The sequence below is a fragment of the Alternaria rosae genome (assembly GCF_020736505.1).
Source record: "Alternaria rosae strain MPI-PUGE-AT-0040 chromosome Unknown BKA58scaffold_4, whole genome shotgun sequence".
In the NCBI taxonomy this organism is placed as follows: domain Eukaryota; kingdom Fungi; phylum Ascomycota; class Dothideomycetes; order Pleosporales; family Pleosporaceae; genus Alternaria; species Alternaria rosae.
In genome coordinates, this window is record NW_025763573.1 from 1,741,527 (window position 1) to 1,760,375 (window position 18,849).

Here is an 18,849-nt window from a genome sequence, read left to right on the forward strand (position 1 = left end):
CTGTAGCTGATCTATTGTGTCGCAGACGACGCGATCATTTGGCGCCTGTCGTCGAAGCTCTCTCAGGGCGCTAAGAAGGGAAATCTGCTGTTCCTCAAGAGACGCGATGTAGCTGCACATACATAAGTCAGTATGATCTTACTAGGAGCAAATTTGCTGTACCTTCTGGACAGATTCTTTAGACCGACCATGTTGGAGTCGATCTTGCAGGTTGCATGATCGCGCTCACATCTTGTACACGGTATGCGGCCGTTGCATTTAACTTTGCGAAGGCGGCAGCGGTTGCATGCCTTCCTGACGCGACTGCGTATCTCCTCTGGCTGGTCTTCGTTTCCAGCTGCGGCGACGGCTGATTCTTGTTCCTGTCGGAGAGATGGCGTGTCTTCCTTCGAAGGTATGATCAGAAACATGGCGTCGAGAGATAGAAAGGTAGTCACGAAAGTGACGTGAGAGAATCAGCTAGAGCCAAGCCGTCACGGCGCTTTGGCGGACATTGCGGGCATATGACGTAAGCCAAGGCTTCTTGTTTAGCATCCTCTCAACGTGCCATGATAACATGGTTGGCAAGCGAGCGGCGCAGGCAAGCGAGCGGCGCACCCCACTAACTTTTGCAACTTTAAAGCGATATATCTTAACAACACAATAATATTATTGCTAGATATTAATATAGTAGACTACTCTATATTAATAGTATTACTATTATATATACGCGAGTTGTGTTTAGTCTTCTTGCACCTAGTTGTTACACGGGGTTAGGCTATACTTCTCTAGGCTCGGTCCGTACTAAGGCGAGGTAGACTAAAGCGGTAGTCCGTGAGGTTTGTCTGGCGATTCTGTGGAAAAGAGTTATCGTGGAATAACTGCAGGTAAAGACAATCCAATTCTATAAACGATAGAATAACTAGTTAACAATCTGTGTAAGAGATGAACTATTTGAGTTGACCACAATGAGTGTAATAATGAAATCCAACACATTCTTATACCCATTGCCTTAGGTCCTGTCCTCCCTGGCCTCCTATCCCAGAGGGAGGTTTGGGAGGACCGTGGCTTCCCTAGCCCCACTGGCCTCCCGGAGGCCTGGTCTTGGCGGGGTGCCAATCCTGATCACGTGACCCCGAGCCCCGCGATCATCGTTGCGTTCTGACTTGGTCGTGGTTGGCCTTCAACCCCTTCACCCTATGTCAAGGAGAGAATCCTTTGTGTTACCTGTAACATTATCCCCCCTCTTAGGCGTATCGTCCCGATACCCTGGATTATTATTTTGCCGTGCCAATCGTTGAGGCGTGGGCTGCATATAAGGTCTGCGCGCCCCGGGCCATTGTAGCCGCCTCTTCCTGCCTCCAGCGTCCCTAACTATGCCCAAGGTTCAACCCCCGACTCGCCGTGTCCGTTCGCAAAACTCGACTCAACAGCGTCAGGCCCGGGCTGATCGCGTCCGGCAGCAAGGGAACGAAATGACGTTTCGTTGTAAGCGCTGTGAGGAGAAGAACCTTCGTTGCTTCGTGGACACTGCGTCTGGGCAGTGTGCGGGTTGTATTTCCGTGAAAGCTGAGTGCAGTTTGTTTGTAACCGAGGAAGAGTGGGAAAAGGTTGAAGCTGAGAAGCGTGAGAAGCGTTTAGCGCTTCTCCGTGCAGAGGCCGAGGTCGCGCGGCTTCGTCTAGAAGTCGCGGAAACTGAGGCCTTGGAGCGTTCGTACGCTGATCGAGATCACGCGATCCTGAGCCTTCAAGACCGTGCGAAAGAGCAAGCCGAGGGGAACTCTGCCCCTGGTACGGACTTTCCGACAACCGAACCATCGCTACCCGGACCGTCGACTGACTTGGGCTGGTTACAGGCTGACGCTTCTTTCGACCCTTCTTTTGATTACTTCCTTTCCCTCGAGGACCCGGTCCTTGCTTCTCTGGGTGTTTCCGGTGGTACTCAAGTACCAGTGACTTGCAGTTCGTCAAGCTTTCCTTTGGTTCCCAAGTGTTCTGACCCTCTGGCCATCCTTGCCACTTGACCAAGTATTTCCACTGACGACCGATTTTCCGCAGGTCCCTAATTTCTTCGACCTCGTACTCGTCGTCTTCGAGCTCTATATCCGTTGCTAGCTCGGCATCTGGAGGTGCTGGTTCCAGGAGTTTCTTGTGAAAGACAGGGTGGATGTGCATGCCTGGTGGCAGTTGGAGTTTGTAATTTACTGTGCCTATTTCCTCTAGGATTTCGAATGGTCCTACTCGGAGGTTATCCAGTTTCTTGCTTGGTCGCTTAGTTTTCAGGTTCTGTCGTGACAGGAAAACTTTATCCCCCTTCTTAAAGGTTGGTCCCTCAATCCTTTGCTTATTAGCCGCTTTGGCTGTTGTGAGGTTCCTGTGGGCGATGTTCTTGCTCAATTCCTCGTGTAATTCTCGCATGAGGCGGGCTTTATCATCTGCGCCTACTGCGATGCTTTCTACATCCTTTGGGTCTCGATGAGCAGTCGGCTCATATCCATAGTTTGCGTAGTGCGGCGAGTACTTCGTGGTCGCCGATCTTGTGCTGTTGTAGGCCAATTGTGCTGTCGGCAAGAGTTCAACCCAGTTGTCTTGCAGCTTGTTGGCGTACATCCTTAGATACTGTTCCAGTGTCTGGTTCGTTCGTTCCGTCTGGCCGTCCGTTTCAGGGTGGAAGCTAGTCGATAGCTTCTTCTTTACACCCAGTTTGGCCAGGAATGTTGTCCAATATTTAGACGTGAACAGCTTATCTCTGTCCGTTATGAATTCTTCTGGTATACCATGCTCTGATATCAATGCTTTGGAGACTTCATACGCGCAGTCTTCCGCCGTGATGGTTTCTTCTGTTGGTACGAACTTTGCTCCCTTAGTTAATCGACACACGATTACTAGGATTGTATCACAAAGTCGTCCTGATCCTGGTTCTAACGATTTCGGGAGCTTCACTATGAAGTCCATCGTTACGCTGCTCCATGGCTTGGTTGGTGGCTGTAAGGGTTGTAACAGGCCGTAGGGCTTATGTCTCTTGGGCTTGTTCTGATGACAAGCCAAACAGTTGCCTAGGACATCCTGCACCTTCGCTCGCAAGCGTGGTATCGCAAACACCCTTGATAGTCGCCTAGCCATTTCTTCCAGCGATGCGTGTCCGTATTCCTTGGACTCATGCAGTTCTCTGATGAGTTCTTCCCGTATGGGTGGAGCCACGTACGTTTTCCCGACTTGGGTCATCGCTCTGAGCTCCAACTCATCTTCTTGTATCTCCCGTGGGATTGGCCTTGGTTCTAGTTGCCAGTGCAACGCTTTCCTCTGCCATTGCTGCTGTAGTGTTTCCACCTGCTCGGCCACCTTAGCTACCTTAGCTAGTTCCGGCTGGTTGTATCGTAGTGTGCCATCGGGCATCTTCTTGAACATGGCGTCGTGTGGTTCTTCATGACTTTCTTCTCGTAGGTCAGACCTCCTGCTTAGAGCGTCTGCTGCTCCGTTAAGCGTTCCGGCTCGATGCGTTATCTTAAAGTCAAACTGAGCTAACATCTCAGCATATCGGACTTGTCGTCGGTTGAGTTTCTTGGTTGTCATGAAGCTTGCCAAGTTCTGGTGATCGGTAAAAACCTCGATCGTATGTGGTAGTCCCAGCAAATAGACTTCCCATTGTTCAAAGGCAGCTACTATCCCGAGTAGTTCCTTATCGTGAACGTCGTAGTTAAGTTCTGCTCCGGAGAACTTCCTTGAATGGTAGAACACTGGTCTCCATTTCTTGTCTGGGCACTGCTGTGATAATATAGCACCGAGTGCATAATCTGACGCGTCGGTCTCGACTCGCGTTTCCCGTCTGGGGTCGTACATTTCTAGTACGGGTGCTTCGAGGAAGATCTGTTTGATTCGAACAAAAGCCTCTTGATGTTCCTCGTTCCATTTGAACCCTATTTCTTTCTTCGTGATCTCTGAGAGGGGTGCTGTGATCTTCGAGTAATCCTTGATGAACTTCCGGTAGTAATTGGCAAATCCTAGAAAGGATTGCACATCTTTGACTGTTTTGGGTTGTGGCCACTCCTGTACAGCCGCGATTTTCTTTGGGTTCATCTTAACTCCCTCTGTAGATATAATGAAGCCTAGGAATTCCGTCTCTTTGACGTGGAATTCGCACTTTCCTGGCTGCAGGTACAGCTTGTATTCCTTGAGCTTCCTGAGCACTTTCTTGACATGTTCCACATGTTCTTCGAGCGATCCGCTGGAGTACACTAGTACATCGTCCAGGTACGCTGTGACAAAGATCCCAAGGTACTCGTGGAGAGCGTTGTTGATGACTGATTGAAAGGTTGCCGGCGCGTTCGTCAAACCGAACGGCATAACCGTATACTCGAACAGTCCGTATTTCGTTTTGAACGCTGTCATCCATTCGTGACCTTCTTTGATCCTGATTCGGTAAAATCCTTCCCGAACGTCGAATTTCGTAAACCACTTAGCTCCTTGGAGTCGATCCATGAGCTCTGTAATGAGTGGTAAGGGATATCGGTTCTTCCTCGTGACGCTGTTCAACCTTCGGAAGTCGACACATAGTCGCCACTTTCCGTTAGGCTTCTTTACGAACAAGATGGGTGAGGCCATCGGGCCTGATCCCGGTCGGATGAATCCCTTCTTCAGATTCTTCTGGATGTAGTCCCTTAGCTCAGCATCGTGCTCGGGCGCTATTGGGTACATTGGTCCTGGGCTTAGCTTAGCTCCTTCATCTAGGATGATCTCGTGATCCCACTCCTGATGGTCTGCTAGATCAGTAGCCTCGTTTTCCTCGAAGAGTTCCTTGAACTCGTCGGTTTGATACTCTCGTGGTATTTCTAGTGGTAAGGGTCCTTCCTTCGTGGTCGCGACTTTCCTTATCCAAATGACTCCTATTTTCTGAGGGTCCTTCGCATAGATTCTCGCGATCTTATGCGGTGAGATGCTGCCGAATCTCCCGTCCTGGGGTGAGCTCTGATTCGTCGGGCGTGTCTCGTGGCGTACTCCTGCAACCTTGTGCACAGGTTCTCTTTTGAGTATCGTCCTCATTCGCCAGTCGATGGCGGGGTTATGGGCGTCCAGCCAGTCATAACCTATCAACATATCTAGTCCTCCTAGATCCATGATATCGATGTCCATTTGGCATTCTATGCCCGCTATCCGTAGCTTGGTGGACTCGGTTTCCATTCGTATCATGCCGCTTCCATATTCCATGGGTTTTTCGTCGGCTAGTATTATCGGAATCGGTTTACTCTTGATTCGATATGGTATTTCGTGTTTCTCAACCACTCGTGGGGAGATTAATGTCCGTGCGGCCCCGCTGTCTACGAGCGCCTGGATGTTCTGACCTTGTACAGATACGGTTGTGAGCAACTGCCTTGCTTGACCATCGGTATCCTGTACTTTCCTAAGGGTCGTTTTAGGTATGCCCTCGCCAGTGTGACCCTGTTTCTGGCGGCATCCTAGTTTTTTGCCTGCTTACCTTTCCTTTTCCTGGGAAAGTAGCCTGTGTCGGTTTTGGAACTGTAATGGATTATGCATCTGTCGTCGTAACAAAAGCTCCAATGAAGGTTCTGATGAGGTATCTTTTCCTTGGTGATTTTCTTCCTTGGCTCCGCCTTCTTGGCTTCGTGGATGGGGCAGTTTGTTACTTCGCAGATGTTTGATGACAGGGTGACATGGTAGTAGTCGTCCACTTGTCGTGCTTTCTCGAGTTGGTCGCGGTGGAAGGAACATCCGTTCTTGCACTGTGGCCATAGGAGTCTCTCATGGATTCCTATTTTCTCAGGCTCATGGAGGTGGCAGTTGTCCGCTAGACACTCGTCTGCCCACAGGTTTAGGTGACAGCACCTTTCCTGGTCCTTTCTGCAATCCTCTTTATCCTTTTGGTGGAACTCGCACTCTACTTTGCAGTCGTACCAGCACAATCCTCGGTGTTCTCTGGTGTCCCTTTCTTCGGGTCTTTCGAGGTTGAGAACCTCTGTTCCTGGGTCCTCGAAGTACGGTTGTTGGTGTATCGCCTGATGCCCAACTTCTTCGGCGTCCGGGCCGGTTATTACAATTCGGTCCCGCTTCGCACAGTCGTTGGCGTGATGTGCGGCGTCTCCGCATACCCAACACTGGTTCTTTGCTAGTCGTTCTAGTACGACTCTGTCCTCGACTTTCCAGTCGGTTTCCTTAGGTTTCTCCATCGTGAGGATGTCGTCGGCTCGCTTTGGTTGCTGGATGACCTCGTAGTCTTCCTCCATGCGGGCTTCCTCGTAGAGGTCCATGTCGCTAAGGTTGTCATCCGGTTCTATCTGAGCCGGGTAGGGCGTGCCCTGTCTGACCATCCCGATCTTGACAGCTGCTTGCTTACTTGCTTCACCCGTGCAGCAGTCTCGGGCGAAGTGTCCAACTTCACCGCATCGGAGACATGCTTTCTTGTCATAACGCCTCTGGCGTTCTTCCTTAGAGAGACCGTCGTGTCTCTTTCCTCGGGATTTCTTGTCTTTGGCCTTCTCTTGTACTTTGCCGGTCATGATGGCATCGCCATCCCTGTCATACCTTCCACGCTGTCTCTTTATGTTGGCCATGTTAGGGCGGAAATACTTTTTCTGATCGTTTCGCTCCCATAGCCTGTTGTCGATGCGTGTAGCAAGCTCGATCAACGCGTGTAGTGTTCCGGGCTTGTCGTGGTGTACAAGGCCATCCTTGACATTTTCCTTGAGGCCTGCTTCGAAGACCGTTCGAAGTGCCGCATCATCCCAATCGATCCTGGCCTGTAGTTGCTTGAACTCCGCCGTGTAGGCTGATACAGACTTGGTTTGCCTCAGTTGAGTAATCCGTTTCTCAGCCTGATTCTTCGCGTCTACTTCTCCGAAGATGCGTCCCATTTCTTGTTTGAATTCCGTCCAACTCGCGAACATGGTTCGGGTTTCTTCCTTAGTTCCATGTTGCGTGATATCCGTAAGGTAGTCGTCCACGTATGGCTGCATCCAATTGGAAGCCTTTCCTTTCAGGTACGTGCTTGCCATGAGGATCTTTTCCTGGTCGTTGGGTACTTCGTTGAACTCGCAGTACAAGTCGATGTTGGTGAGGAACGTTCGCAGTTCTTCTCGACTTCCGTCGTACTTCTCGGGTGACGCCATCTTGGGTTTCTTCGTAGTAGATGATCGTTCGTTGGGGGTGGCCATCAGCTGACTTGCAAGCTGATTGATCATGTTCTGCATCTCGAGCATCTGCCGAGACTGAACTTGGGCCTGTTGCCTAAGGTGTCTGAGCTCCGTGGCACTGGGAGTATCTTCTGTCTCCGAGTCGGATGCATCCAGCATCTCATTGTTTGCTGGTGCTGGTGCCGAGGGTCCCGGACCCTGGGCCGCGTTGTTCTGAGTGACTCTTGGGGCTGACATCTTCCTTAATCGGGCAACCTGGTTGTTATTCACGTCCACTGAATCCGATGGTGGTCAAAGTGTTACACGGGGTTAGGCTATACTTCTCTAGGCTCGGTCCGTACTAAGGCGAGGTAGACTAAAGCGGTAGTCCGTGAGGTTTGTCTGGCGATTCTGTGGAAAAGAGTTATCGTGGAATAACTGCAGGTAAAGACAATCCAATTCTATAAACGATAGAATAACTAGTTAACAATCTGTGTAAGAGATGAACTATTTGAGTTGACCACAATGAGTGTAATAATGAAATCCAACACATTCTTATACCCATTGCCTTAGGTCCTGTCCTCCCTGGCCTCCTATCCCAGAGGGAGGTTTGGGAGGACCGTGGCTTCCCTAGCCCCACTGGCCTCCCGGAGGCCTGGTCTTGGCGGGGTGCCAATCCTGATCACGTGACCCCGAGCCCCGCGATCATCGTTGCGTTCTGACTTGGTCGTGGTTGGCCTTCAACCCCTTCACCCTATGTCAAGGAGAGAATCCTTTGTGTTACCTGTAACACTAGTGCAGCGCCTTTAAGCGCGCTAGCTAAGGCCTAATTACGCTTTTTCTTAACGCTCTTTATAAGCAATCTACTAGTTAGCTTTATCTTAAGCTAGTATATTCTCTCTAGCGCTCTTTGTAAGTACTTTATACTTCTATATAACGTAGATGCATAGCGAGTAGTTAGTACAAGCAAGTGGTTGGCTTTTGCTAAGACTCTACTAAAACTCTATCTCTCTCGCTATGCCCTAACGTAGCAACGTAGTATTAGACTAAAAAAAAGCTTAGATATAGCTTATAATTTAAGCTCTTAAATAAGACGTAATACTTACTATATATTACGCTATAAAAGACTATAACACGTTAGAAACTACGCTTAGATAATAACGCGCTAGAACGCTCTATTAACGTAATAGTATACCTAACTTAATAGCTCTTTAAGAATTAGAAGAGGTAGTAATTATATAATATATTTTAAAGCTTTTAGAGTAAGAATACCTACCTTAGCTTACTAATATTAAAAAGATAGCTAATAATTTACTCTAGGTTTGTAACTAGAACCTAGTTAGTAAGAGGTAGGCTATAAACTTTATAAAGCGCTGTCTAGAGCTTAAAGTTAAGTTTAATTAAAAGTATAACTATATTTAAGCTCTTTATAAGAATTCTAAGGTTATAGAAAACTAGTTCTATCTAGTATAGTATACTAAAGCTAAGTATAGTATTTAGAATAAAGATATCTATAACTTTAATAAGATAGGCTTTATAATAGATATAATATTAACTAAGTTAGTAGTTATAGTAGTAGACTATTAAGAATAGCTAAAGATAGTATAGTAGAGTAACTATAAGTAGGTTATAGCTATCTAAGGTATTAACGCAATAGAGTAGATAATTCTACTCTTTATTATCTTTACTAGTAAGTACTACCTCTTAGCCTAGTATAAAGAAGAAAACCTACTATAGAATTAGGTTATTATAGTCTCTAAGAATAGCTAGATAATAAATAAGCTTAGTATTAAGTAGCTAGAGCACTTTAATAAGTATATAAAGAGAAAGGTTATTAGTAGCTATTATCTACTAGTTATTAATAGCTATAAGAGCTATAACTTAATTAATTTCTACTAGCTCTATAAAAAGAAGAAGATAATTACTCTCTATATACCTACGCACTCTTTATACCTACTATAGCTACTTAATATTAGGTGTTTTGCGCTATTAAAAAAAGCGTATAAGTACTAAGCTAAGAAGCTAATATATAATAAGATTACTTATATTATAAAAATAGAGTTCTTACTATACTTTATTACTACTTATAATATCTTAATTATAAAAAGTAATATTCTAGAAAGCTTTTAAGGCGCTAGCTTAGTTTTATTTAATCTAGAGGCTATAATATTAATACTTAGCGTCCGCCTATATACTCTACTAGTACCTACTATTAAAGATAGTCTTTAGTAGTTATAAACTCTAAGTAATACTCTAAAATTTAGGTTATAATTAAGGCTAATTTGTAAGAGAATTTAGTAGTATATAGATAGCTTACTAACCTTAATAGTTAAGGCTGTTAAAAAGCTTATAAAGAGAGTAGAGATAATAGCGCACTCTCTAGTATTAATAACTAAGTATAACACTAAACTTAAAGTAGCTAATAAAGTAGCTACGCAATATAAATTATATAAAAGAAAGCGTATATAGAAAGAAAAGACTTTTATAATTAGTAAAAAACTTTAACTAATAACTCTAAAGAAGTTTAGAGCACGTAGTAATAAAAAGAAGATTAAGAAGAGAGTATATATTAAAGTAGGTAAACTATCTTAAAGACACTATAGACACTATAGTAAGGTAGAACATAATTTGCGTATATATAAAGAGACTATAGTAGAAGTTTTAGATTAACTTAGTTTACTATAAATATTAATTACTATTCTAAATAGTGCTATATAGTAGTGTATAGTTATAGTTTTAGTAGAGTCTTAGTAAAAGCTAACTACTCGCTTGTTGTTATATAGTGTTAGGCTATACTTCTCTAGGCTTAGTCTATACTAAGGTAAGGTAGACTAAAGTAGTAGTTTATAAGGTTTATCTAGTAATTCTATAGAAAAAAGTTATTATAGAATAACTATAAGTAAAGATAATCTAATTCTATAAATAATAGAATAACTAGTTAATAATCTATATAAGAGATAAACTATTTAAGTTAACTATAATAAGTATAATAATAAAATCTAATATATTTTTATATCTATTACTTTAGGTCTTATTCTCTCTAGTTTTCTATCTAAGAGAGAGGTTTAAAAGAACTATAGCTTTCTTAGCTCTACTAGCTTTCTAGAGGCCTAGTCTTAGTAGAATACTAATTCTAATTACGTAACTCTAAGCCCCGCAATTATTGTTGTATTCTAACTTAGTTGTAGTTAGCCTTTAACCTCTTTACTCTACGTTAAGAAGAGAATTCTTTGTGTTACCTATAACACTTGTACTAACTACTCGCTATGCATCTACGTTAGGTAGAGTAGTTCTACCTAGACTTAGTATACTTAGTATTCTTCTCTAATTCTTAATAATTTAAGTTAGAGCCTAGAGTTACTAGCTTAGCATATTATATAACTATTATTTCTAGGTTACTTAGTTTAGATTACTCTATAGTTGTTGTACGTAATCTTAAAGCTCCTCTACTTTAAGCGCATAGTTTCTTTCTAGAGAAAAGTCTATTCTGCTTCTACTTAGCTCTTTCTAGTTTATTATATTATTATCTACCTATGCTTCTATTATACAAGTAGGGTCTTGCTAACCTGTAACACTTAATAAGTAGCTACTCTTAATTCTAACTCGCTACGTGCGAGAAGAAGAGTAAGGTAAGGTTAATCTTTCTTCTAATATTATAGGCGGAAAGAGGCCTGCTAATAAGTATACATTTGCTCCTATATATAGAAGAAGAAAGATAAGAGAAGAAAGGTTCTTCTTACGCGTACAACTCGCCTCTTGTAGGCCTTATGCTTTACTGCTTTAGTTAGCGCTAAGTCGTACGTTATGTGACTAGAGCAGTCTGCTTAATACACCGTAGCCTCTTACACGTGCTCCCTGTATGTAATCTTTGCGGGCACATTGGAGCAAGTGCTAATTCATGCGGTCTGGCCTTGTTCTGTCTTAGTCAGTACAGCATCTAATAGCAAAGCGGGGAACGCACTTCTTGTCATTCTTGATAAACTGTTTCCCACACACACCGCAGCACCTGTCCTTGGTGGGGGAGGCAGACGCGTATATGTATCGCTTCTTCTCTGGGTTGGATAGGTTCACCATTGGCTCAAGGATATCTTTAAGTGGGATTTCGATCTTGTCGGTCGCACTGTCAACACCAGTATCCTCAGAATTCTCGGCTCCCGTGTCGCAATCAGGGTACATTAATCTCGCAATAATTTTCCGTTCTGGTTCAAATTTCCACAGGGCTTGCAGATATCGCGATGGGGAGCGTAAGCGTTTCGGTGTGGCTTGTGCAGAAATCGATGCCGGTACTGCGGCACGTTGAGGCGTGGTCTTCCCTTCGAAGAAATCCTCGCGCTGCTTACGATACGCGACTGTTCGCGATTGCCGTCGTAATGCATAATCTTCCTTCAGGGTGTGCTAGGATAATGTCACCACTAAGACGGGATTATCGGGTCCGATGGCTTTTGCTATGCTACCACGATTAGTAAGCTAAGAGCCGGGAGGCATTAGTGCAAGAAGGTTTCTCTTCGACATCATAGACGTGTTTTCCTCAATAAGTTCTGTTCTTTAGTCTCTCCCATAAACCATTGATTAGCTGTCGACCCTAACAATCCTAGAAATGTAGTACATGATAGTATCATCGTTAGAATGCCCCATTAGCAATCTTCTCTGTGCAGGAGTTGCCGTTTCTATCAATGGTAAGTGGAGGACGGAGTATCAGAGCATACTACGCGACGTACTCTCAACCGCTTTAGCATAAGCCCGACGAAAGCAGTATGCACTTAACCTGTCTTCGTACCTAGCCTGTTGACCAATCCCCTTGAGCATGTTGTTAAAGCATTCGTAGGTGAGGATGCCGTTTTCAGAAACTGAGCCGTCGCTGAGAATGCTTCGAAGGATAGGCCGTTGTTTCGCTTCTAACTTGTAGCGATATTTGTACAGCGAACTGCCTAGTGGCAGCTCCTTTGCTTCAATGTCTTGGAACGAAGTGCATTCTTCGAACACCCCGTCTGCCAGAGCTAACGCCATAAAATGTGTAACTAGGAACATAGATAGCATAGTAGCTTCCTCGTACAGAAGCATAACAGGTCTGTTTCTCTTAGGACTCTCGTTTCTGTCTTTGCGTGAGTTCTTACTTACGAGTGTTTCTTGTTGTTTCGGTGTCCCTTCCAATTCCGCAGCCGCAGATGAAGAAGGAAGCCCACGTACGTGCTATTCTAGTAACGTACAAGATCTATGTCACTGTATAGAAGTCCTTCGTTGCTGTGCTTCCAGGCTGCCGATTCAATGAACTCTCTAGGACGACTGCCTAGAAGAGTCATGAGTACGACAGAGAATGCCAGCTGCAGGCGTGCGCGTGGATGTGTGAATTGATATTCGTCACATGCCCACATGAACCGAATCAAGTCTTCAGCGACTGGCAAAGGTGCTACCGGCTTAGTATAAGCTCCTGTTGCAATCTTTCCGTTCTGCGCAAGGTCTTTCGTGATGAAAATCTCCAGGTCCTTGTTCTCCGCTGAGTTATACTGGCGACCAGTAAGTAACTTGATCTTTCGTTTGAGTGACGAGAGGCAATTTCGAATAGTAGTATCCGTGATGTTCTCCTCTAGCTGACCAGTCCTAGTTTCGGCGAGCCAGCGAAGAAACAGCTGGATGCGATACACACTTGGTGCTTGTCTGAACGTAGAATGCACGTGTTCGTTGAGGATAGATTCAGTGAACCTGATCTGTTAGTGATACGTTCAGACATGTGTTAACTCTTAACTTACTCTGACCAAAGAGCCATAGTGTACTCGTATGACTTGTAACTTGAGCGGATTAACAACGCCTTAACATCCTCGTTTGTAAGCGGAGCTGGTTCTTTTTCTAGCTGAACTAGGGCGCGCAAGTGCGAAAGATCAACTTTGCTTCTCTTCTTGGGCGCCTTAGTGAGTAGGATAATTTGAAAGGGCTGTAAGATAACTTTGTTGACGAGAGAAGGGAGGAAATACAAAAGTGAATAGGTGGCAAGGAGTACCTGAGCTAGAGGCAGCCATGTTAAAACAGCGCGCTTCGATTGCAGTGGGCGTAACCGGAAAACTGTTTGTAGGATGATAAATGACTGTTAATGGTCGTTTGGGGCTGTGGTAGTGGTGGCGCGACAACAGAGTCGCGACGACTGAAAAAGGTAACCGGGAAAGAACAACAGTTAATCGACCTCAACCCAGCACCGCGAGTTTTGACGGGTGGGACGAGTGAACTAATTCTCAAGATCCTATGGTCGTATGTGAAAGATTTGTGGACAAAACTGACATATGTCATTGGGTACAGTCATGATGGCCCATACGAGCCACTGCGGTAACGTCTTCGCATATCTATTGGTTCTTTCTTCACAAGGACACTACATCTATCTTTACCAAATTGCGATACAAGTACAACCTACTTTACTTCACGGTCCACCCGTCATCACGGCACGGAGCGTCAAAAGACTCTTGTCGTGTCATATTTGCTTATGTTGTCCTTCATATAGATTCCCACACTCGGTTTAGATACGAGACCTTTGGTCAGCAAAGGCATGTTAGGCACCGTTCTACATGAAGGACTTTTACTAGACAGACGCTTGTATACTCTGATCAAATTCACAAGAGAACAATCTCACATAGCTTTTCGAACGGGCATGTCATGGGTCATTGAATTTGCATGGAGACCTTATCATCCCCACATAGCCTACATTCAATATGCATTCAGTCTCCACCATCGCCTGCACTGCTATTATGTCTACCATGTCCGGCTTCGCCCATCTCAGCTCGATCCTCACTCGTCATCCGACGGCGAGCACCAGTACTGACTGAGTGACCTGGCTTTGGATGTTCGTGGTGGTCAACCAGAGGGAAGTGCAGACCAGGCTTAGTTGCCAACGCATCCCTGATCTCGTCTACACTTTTCGCCGCCCACCCTGCACCTCCCAGAGTACTCAACGGGTAGAGAAGCTGATTGTCCGGGTGCATCACCACTTCCTCGATACTGGAAGCTGGTTTGCTCATAATGATATCGATGTCCTTTCTGATCTGCAGGCAGAATGCGTCCAGCGGCAAGTCGTTCACATCGTTACCGAACGGGTTTTCGATTTCGCGGCCAATAAGCGCAATGCCCAGGATTATGTAGGCTGCAAAGACGCTCGCTGGGATTGTAATGTACCCCAAGAGCTTGTATAGCTGGAATGGCAAGAGGAGGATATAAACCCAGGTAATCTGGCTAATAGCAATGCTGTATGCGAGAGGTAGCGGAGTTGAAAGAATGCGCTCGGTGCCCGCTAGCACATCGTTAAAGGTGGTGAGTGCATTGAGGGATTGCGTTTGGTAGATGGAAACCTTGAAGGTCCCGTTATCATAGATCGACTTCATGTAGACGCTCAAATGGTTGAGAATCTCCAGCGGAAGGTTGCCAAGGGGGGCACGAGAGCGTTTCAGCAGTTTGCGCGGGTTCGACTCAGCCATTGGCAGCCCAAGGAACTGTCCTGCCGTCTTGAAGATACTTGGCTTCTTGTGCATGTCTGGCTGATCGGCATCGCGCGCAAACGTGTCTAGGTGGCCGACTAGGTGCTTCAAGTCGTCGTAATGCATGTGAGGCTCAAATCGGAGCTTGTGCTTGAGTGCGACTGCGTATGCAGTGATCAAGTTTAGGCAGTTGATCTTGGCAAGAAGGTCTTGTTTGCCGAGCGCGGTGTCCTTCTCGTGACGTTCGTCGACGTGTATCCAGATAAGGCGAGCAAGATTTTGGGACGCGAAAGTGAGTTGTGCCCAGTATTTGCGACCATCGTTGTAGCGCTCGTAGGCGGTGGAACTTCTGAAGCTCAATGCGAGACCAACGACGAAACCAAGGACAGTGAGTAACAGCTGATTGACGCTGACTGGAGGTGGTCAATACAGGTTGGATACTAACAGAACAAGGATGTGACATACGATCATGCACAAACTTCGATATCAATGTGATCATGCTCGACCAGCCGGCTACGAAGAGCAAAGGCAGAACCATTTCAGGTGTTACACTGCCGTGAACGCGAAGAAAAACAGGCCACTTGGAGTGATGATCAAGGTCGCGCGGTCCAATCTGGTCCATGTTAGTAACTATACGAGCCTTGATAAAGGAATACTTGCGAAGTAGTCGTCAAAGTCTTTATCGCTTTCTTGTTTCTTCAATGGCGGCCGTGTCGACGCGCCATTCGTGTCATTCGACACATTTGCCGTGCTTTGCATCTTCTCCGCCATCAAAACGTATCGTCAATTGCGAGAAGGAAAGGTCTAAACATTGAGCTTCGTAACTCCTTAAGGTCAAGTTTTAGGCGCGCGAGCAACCTTATACCGTGTCGCGTGCCCCTATTCTTAACTCTCTCTTCTGGGTCACATCGGCCAATAAAAGTCTGTAGCCCAGACCTGGCGTTTGAGAAACCCTTGGAAGGCGCTGCGTGTCTAATGAAACAGTGATGGCGATGCTGTAAAGGGTAAGGCTGCGATAGGCGACTCCAATGGAATGCATACCCGTGGCGGGAGTGGTACCTTGGTAGAGCGTAGCCTCCGACTCACATACCGCTCAGCTTGGCAGGGTCCCTTTGCGGGCTTACTGGACATGTAACACGGGATGAAAAGCTTTGATGGGTTGTGGTTGTAGGTTGCTGTCCCATGGTGCGACTCTACGTTACAATCTCTCCAACACCCTGTCCAACGAGAGGCTACTGTACGTCAAAGCTGTCACAATCCTCAAGCTTTGGACGCGCAGTCTGGTGGTTTCTGGCTTTGAAGTTCGGTGTTATTCACCAGGTAATGAGCGCGTAGATTGGATCGTCGGCTAAGACAAACTGTAATTCGCCTAGAATTCAAGCCTCAGCTGGTCGAGATCTTGTTCAGCGGCTTGGCAGCGTTGGCACTGGTGGCGCTAGCAGGCCTCCCTACTATGTACGAACCGCGACCTGAGTTAATTCTAACTAGGTCTTAGCAGTGTTTTCTGTGCGACGGCCTGGAGAATCTTCAAGAAAGTTCCACTCAGCCCGCAGATGTTTCTTCTATCAGGCATGTTTAGTTCACTATACCTTGAAGAGATCTTCAAAGTCTGATGTACTAGAAATACAAGCTCAGATACGGTCGGGGGCCTTTGCTTGTCGCTGCCGTGCCGTCTAGTATCACAATTACGTCCAAGCACTGTAGACCAGCAATACTTCAGTATCGGCAAACACCGTCTCTTTTCACATTTTTGGCCCATGTGCTGGATGAATTGATGTTTGGAAAGAGGAGATGCGTGTACGCATCTGATAGAGCTATTGGCATGTGCAGCTTGGTTCCGACAGGTTCCTCCTTATCTTCATCTTCATCCTCTTTTCCTTCTCCTTCTCCTTCGTTGCCCTCGTTCGTGCCAATTCCGGGGAAGATTTGTTTGATAAGGTCAAGGTATACCGCCTCTCCGATTGCCGGATCGCGTTTCTCCTTGAAAAACTGCAGCTGCTCCTCTCCTGTCAGCCCCTCGTACCTTGGACGCCCATCAAATGCCCGCGCATCAACCAGTTTGCAGTGGTGATATCTCGGAGAGCCTCTCACAGCATTCCGCAAGATGGCTTTTTGTTCTTCTATTGCTTCCTGGGACTGCGTCCATGTGGTGAACAATTGCTGTACAACAGTCGCATCGCCTAGGGTAGTAGAGTCTTCTTTGACTGTGGGTGCGAGCGATTCAATAGGATGGCCCGATTTTCGGTGGCGCAGCTTGTTCTTGACACACTCGGTCCAGTCGTCGATGAGTGTATTCTAGGCATCGTCGCAACGACAGTTGCAGCGGTAGATGACGAAACCCCACTTGGGGTGATGGCGAAGTTATTCAAGAATTCGAAGAGAGGTCTTTTGCAGCTCTCTTGACATGTTCCGAAGTTCTAGTCCATGGACTGCCTCGTGAGTGAGCTGGACGCATTGGCAGTCAGTTGGTGTCTTGTGATCGTGGGTACCTAAGTAGAGTGCGCGAGTCAGGCCGATCACAAGACGTCGCGACCACTTTTTGTCCCGCTCGTGGAGTTCCGACATCCCACTCGCGACAACGCGTCGGCGATGCGCCCCAACCTCCATGTCCCTCTACAAGCACGCGAAGACGTACTTGGCGAACCAGTCGAAGTACAGACACTTCAACGCGTTTAATTCTCTCGTCGAAGCGTCCGTCCTCCAAAGCAGCGATGCCACCAAATCCCGTACCCTCGGCGGCCAACCCGACAGCGTCACCGACAAGCCAATCGCAATAAAAGACAACATCTGCACGAAGAACCTAAAGACTTCTGCTTCCTCCGAGATTCTCAAAGACTTTAGCAGCCCATATGACGCGACGGTGGTGAGGCTGCTCCAAGATGAAGGTGCCGTGGTGGTAGGCAAGACGAACATGGACGAATTCGGCATGGGATCGCACTCGACACATTCACACTTCGGCCCAGTGAAGATGCAGAGATATAAAGGAGAGGATGCAAGTGCGGGTGGAAGCTCAGGTGGAAGCGCGCTTGCTGTCGCGTCGTCGCAATGCTGGGCGTAAGTGTTTGACAGCCGACGAGGACGGAGTGTGTGTGCTGAGACGAGCAGTGCGTTAGGTACCGATACTGGGGGGTCGGTACGGCTTCCTGCTGCATACACCGGAGTCATTGGGTTCAAGCCAAGCTACGGACTGCTGTCGAGATGGGGTGTAATTGCCTATGCGAACTCTCTGGATACTGTTGGGATTTTTGGCAAGAACGTGGCGAGCGTGAAGAGCATTTTCTGTGAGTTTATGGGACTCTAGACTATCATCTTGATATCTCTGACTGAGTGCAGCCAAGGTCAATATCCACGATGCGCAGGATCCGACGTCCGTTCGTAACACAACCCGAGCAAAATTCCGCACAGGGAAACGACCAACTTCGTTGAAGATAGGCATCCCTCTTGATTACAACATCGACACATTGCAGCCCGCTGTCCGAAAGGCATGGATTGACCAACTAAGACATCTGTGGAATGCTGGTCATACTTTGCATCCTATCCGGTTACCCACAACACAACAAGCACTATCAGCCTACTATGTCCTTGCGCCAGCCGAGGCATCTAGCAACCTCGCAAAGTACGATGGCGTGCGGTTCGGCAGTAGAGCTAAGGGCATCGATGGTACACCAGATAGTGTGCTCTTTGCTAGAACCCGGGGTCAAGGCTTCGGTCCGGAGGTTCAGCGGCGTATACTCCTTGGAGCCTTTTCGCTCAGTGCCCAGGCTATCGACAATTACTTCATACAAGCACAAAAGATTAGGAGGCTCGTACAACAAGATTTCAATAGGGTCTTTGCCAGTCCAAACCCGTTGCTCAATGCTGAAGAAACCGCGGCAAAGACAGAAGGAGTGGACGTGATCATATGTCCCACAACTCCATCAACGGCACCGTATTTGGCTGAACTCGAGGATCAAGACCCAGTACACTCATATATGAACGATGTCTTCACCGTACCAGCTAGTCTTGCTGGGCTGCCAGCAATCACTCTTCCCACATTTACTCCCTACAAGGAAAAGAGCCAGAGGAGTTCGACGGTTCCGGATTCATTCTTCAATACCGTAGGACTACAAATCATTGGTCAATATGGAGACGATGAGCTCGTTTTATATACCGCAGAACAGTTGGAGATGTTTAGAAGTACTCCACAGCCCAATAGCAGGCCGGAGATAACCGCATGGGGCGGTGGTCTTGAAAAGCTTATGGACTAATGCCTTCAAGCGCTAGGGCCCAGACGTCTTGATGCCGGTGCTGCT

At 46.6% G+C, this 18,849-nt stretch overlaps 3 protein-coding genes across 3 annotated transcripts; 1 reads left to right on the forward strand and 2 right to left on the reverse strand.

Moving 5' to 3' along the window:
* Positions 1 to 11,672: 11,672 nt before the first annotated feature.
* BKA58DRAFT_438891 (uncharacterized protein) lies at positions 11,673 to 12,867 on the reverse strand (the record flags this gene model as incomplete). The annotated part of the gene is made up of 5 exons (XM_046173627.1): positions 11,673 to 11,770; positions 11,822 to 12,171; positions 12,222 to 12,247; positions 12,311 to 12,803; positions 12,851 to 12,867. The coding sequence occupies 5 exons, from the start codon at positions 12,865 to 12,867 to the stop codon at positions 11,673 to 11,675; spliced, it is 984 nt and encodes a 327-aa protein (XP_046026374.1).
* Positions 12,868 to 13,804: 937 nt separating this feature from the next.
* On the reverse strand, positions 13,805 to 15,316 carry BKA58DRAFT_359184 (Bestrophin, RFP-TM, chloride channel-domain-containing protein; the record flags this gene model as incomplete). The annotated part of the gene is made up of 2 exons (XM_046168728.1): positions 13,805 to 14,956; positions 15,194 to 15,316. The coding sequence occupies 2 exons, from the start codon at positions 15,314 to 15,316 to the stop codon at positions 13,805 to 13,807; spliced, it is 1,275 nt and encodes a 424-aa protein (XP_046026375.1).
* A 1,846-nt stretch (positions 15,317 to 17,162) lies between these two features.
* On the forward strand, positions 17,163 to 18,804 carry BKA58DRAFT_410766 (glutamyl-tRNA amidotransferase-like protein; the record flags this gene model as incomplete). Its single annotated transcript, XM_046172247.1, has 3 exons — positions 17,163 to 17,611; positions 17,663 to 17,838; positions 17,891 to 18,804. The coding sequence occupies 3 exons, from the start codon at positions 17,163 to 17,165 to the stop codon at positions 18,802 to 18,804; spliced, it is 1,539 nt and encodes a 512-aa protein (XP_046026376.1).
* Between the last annotated feature and the right edge of the window lie 45 nt (positions 18,805 to 18,849).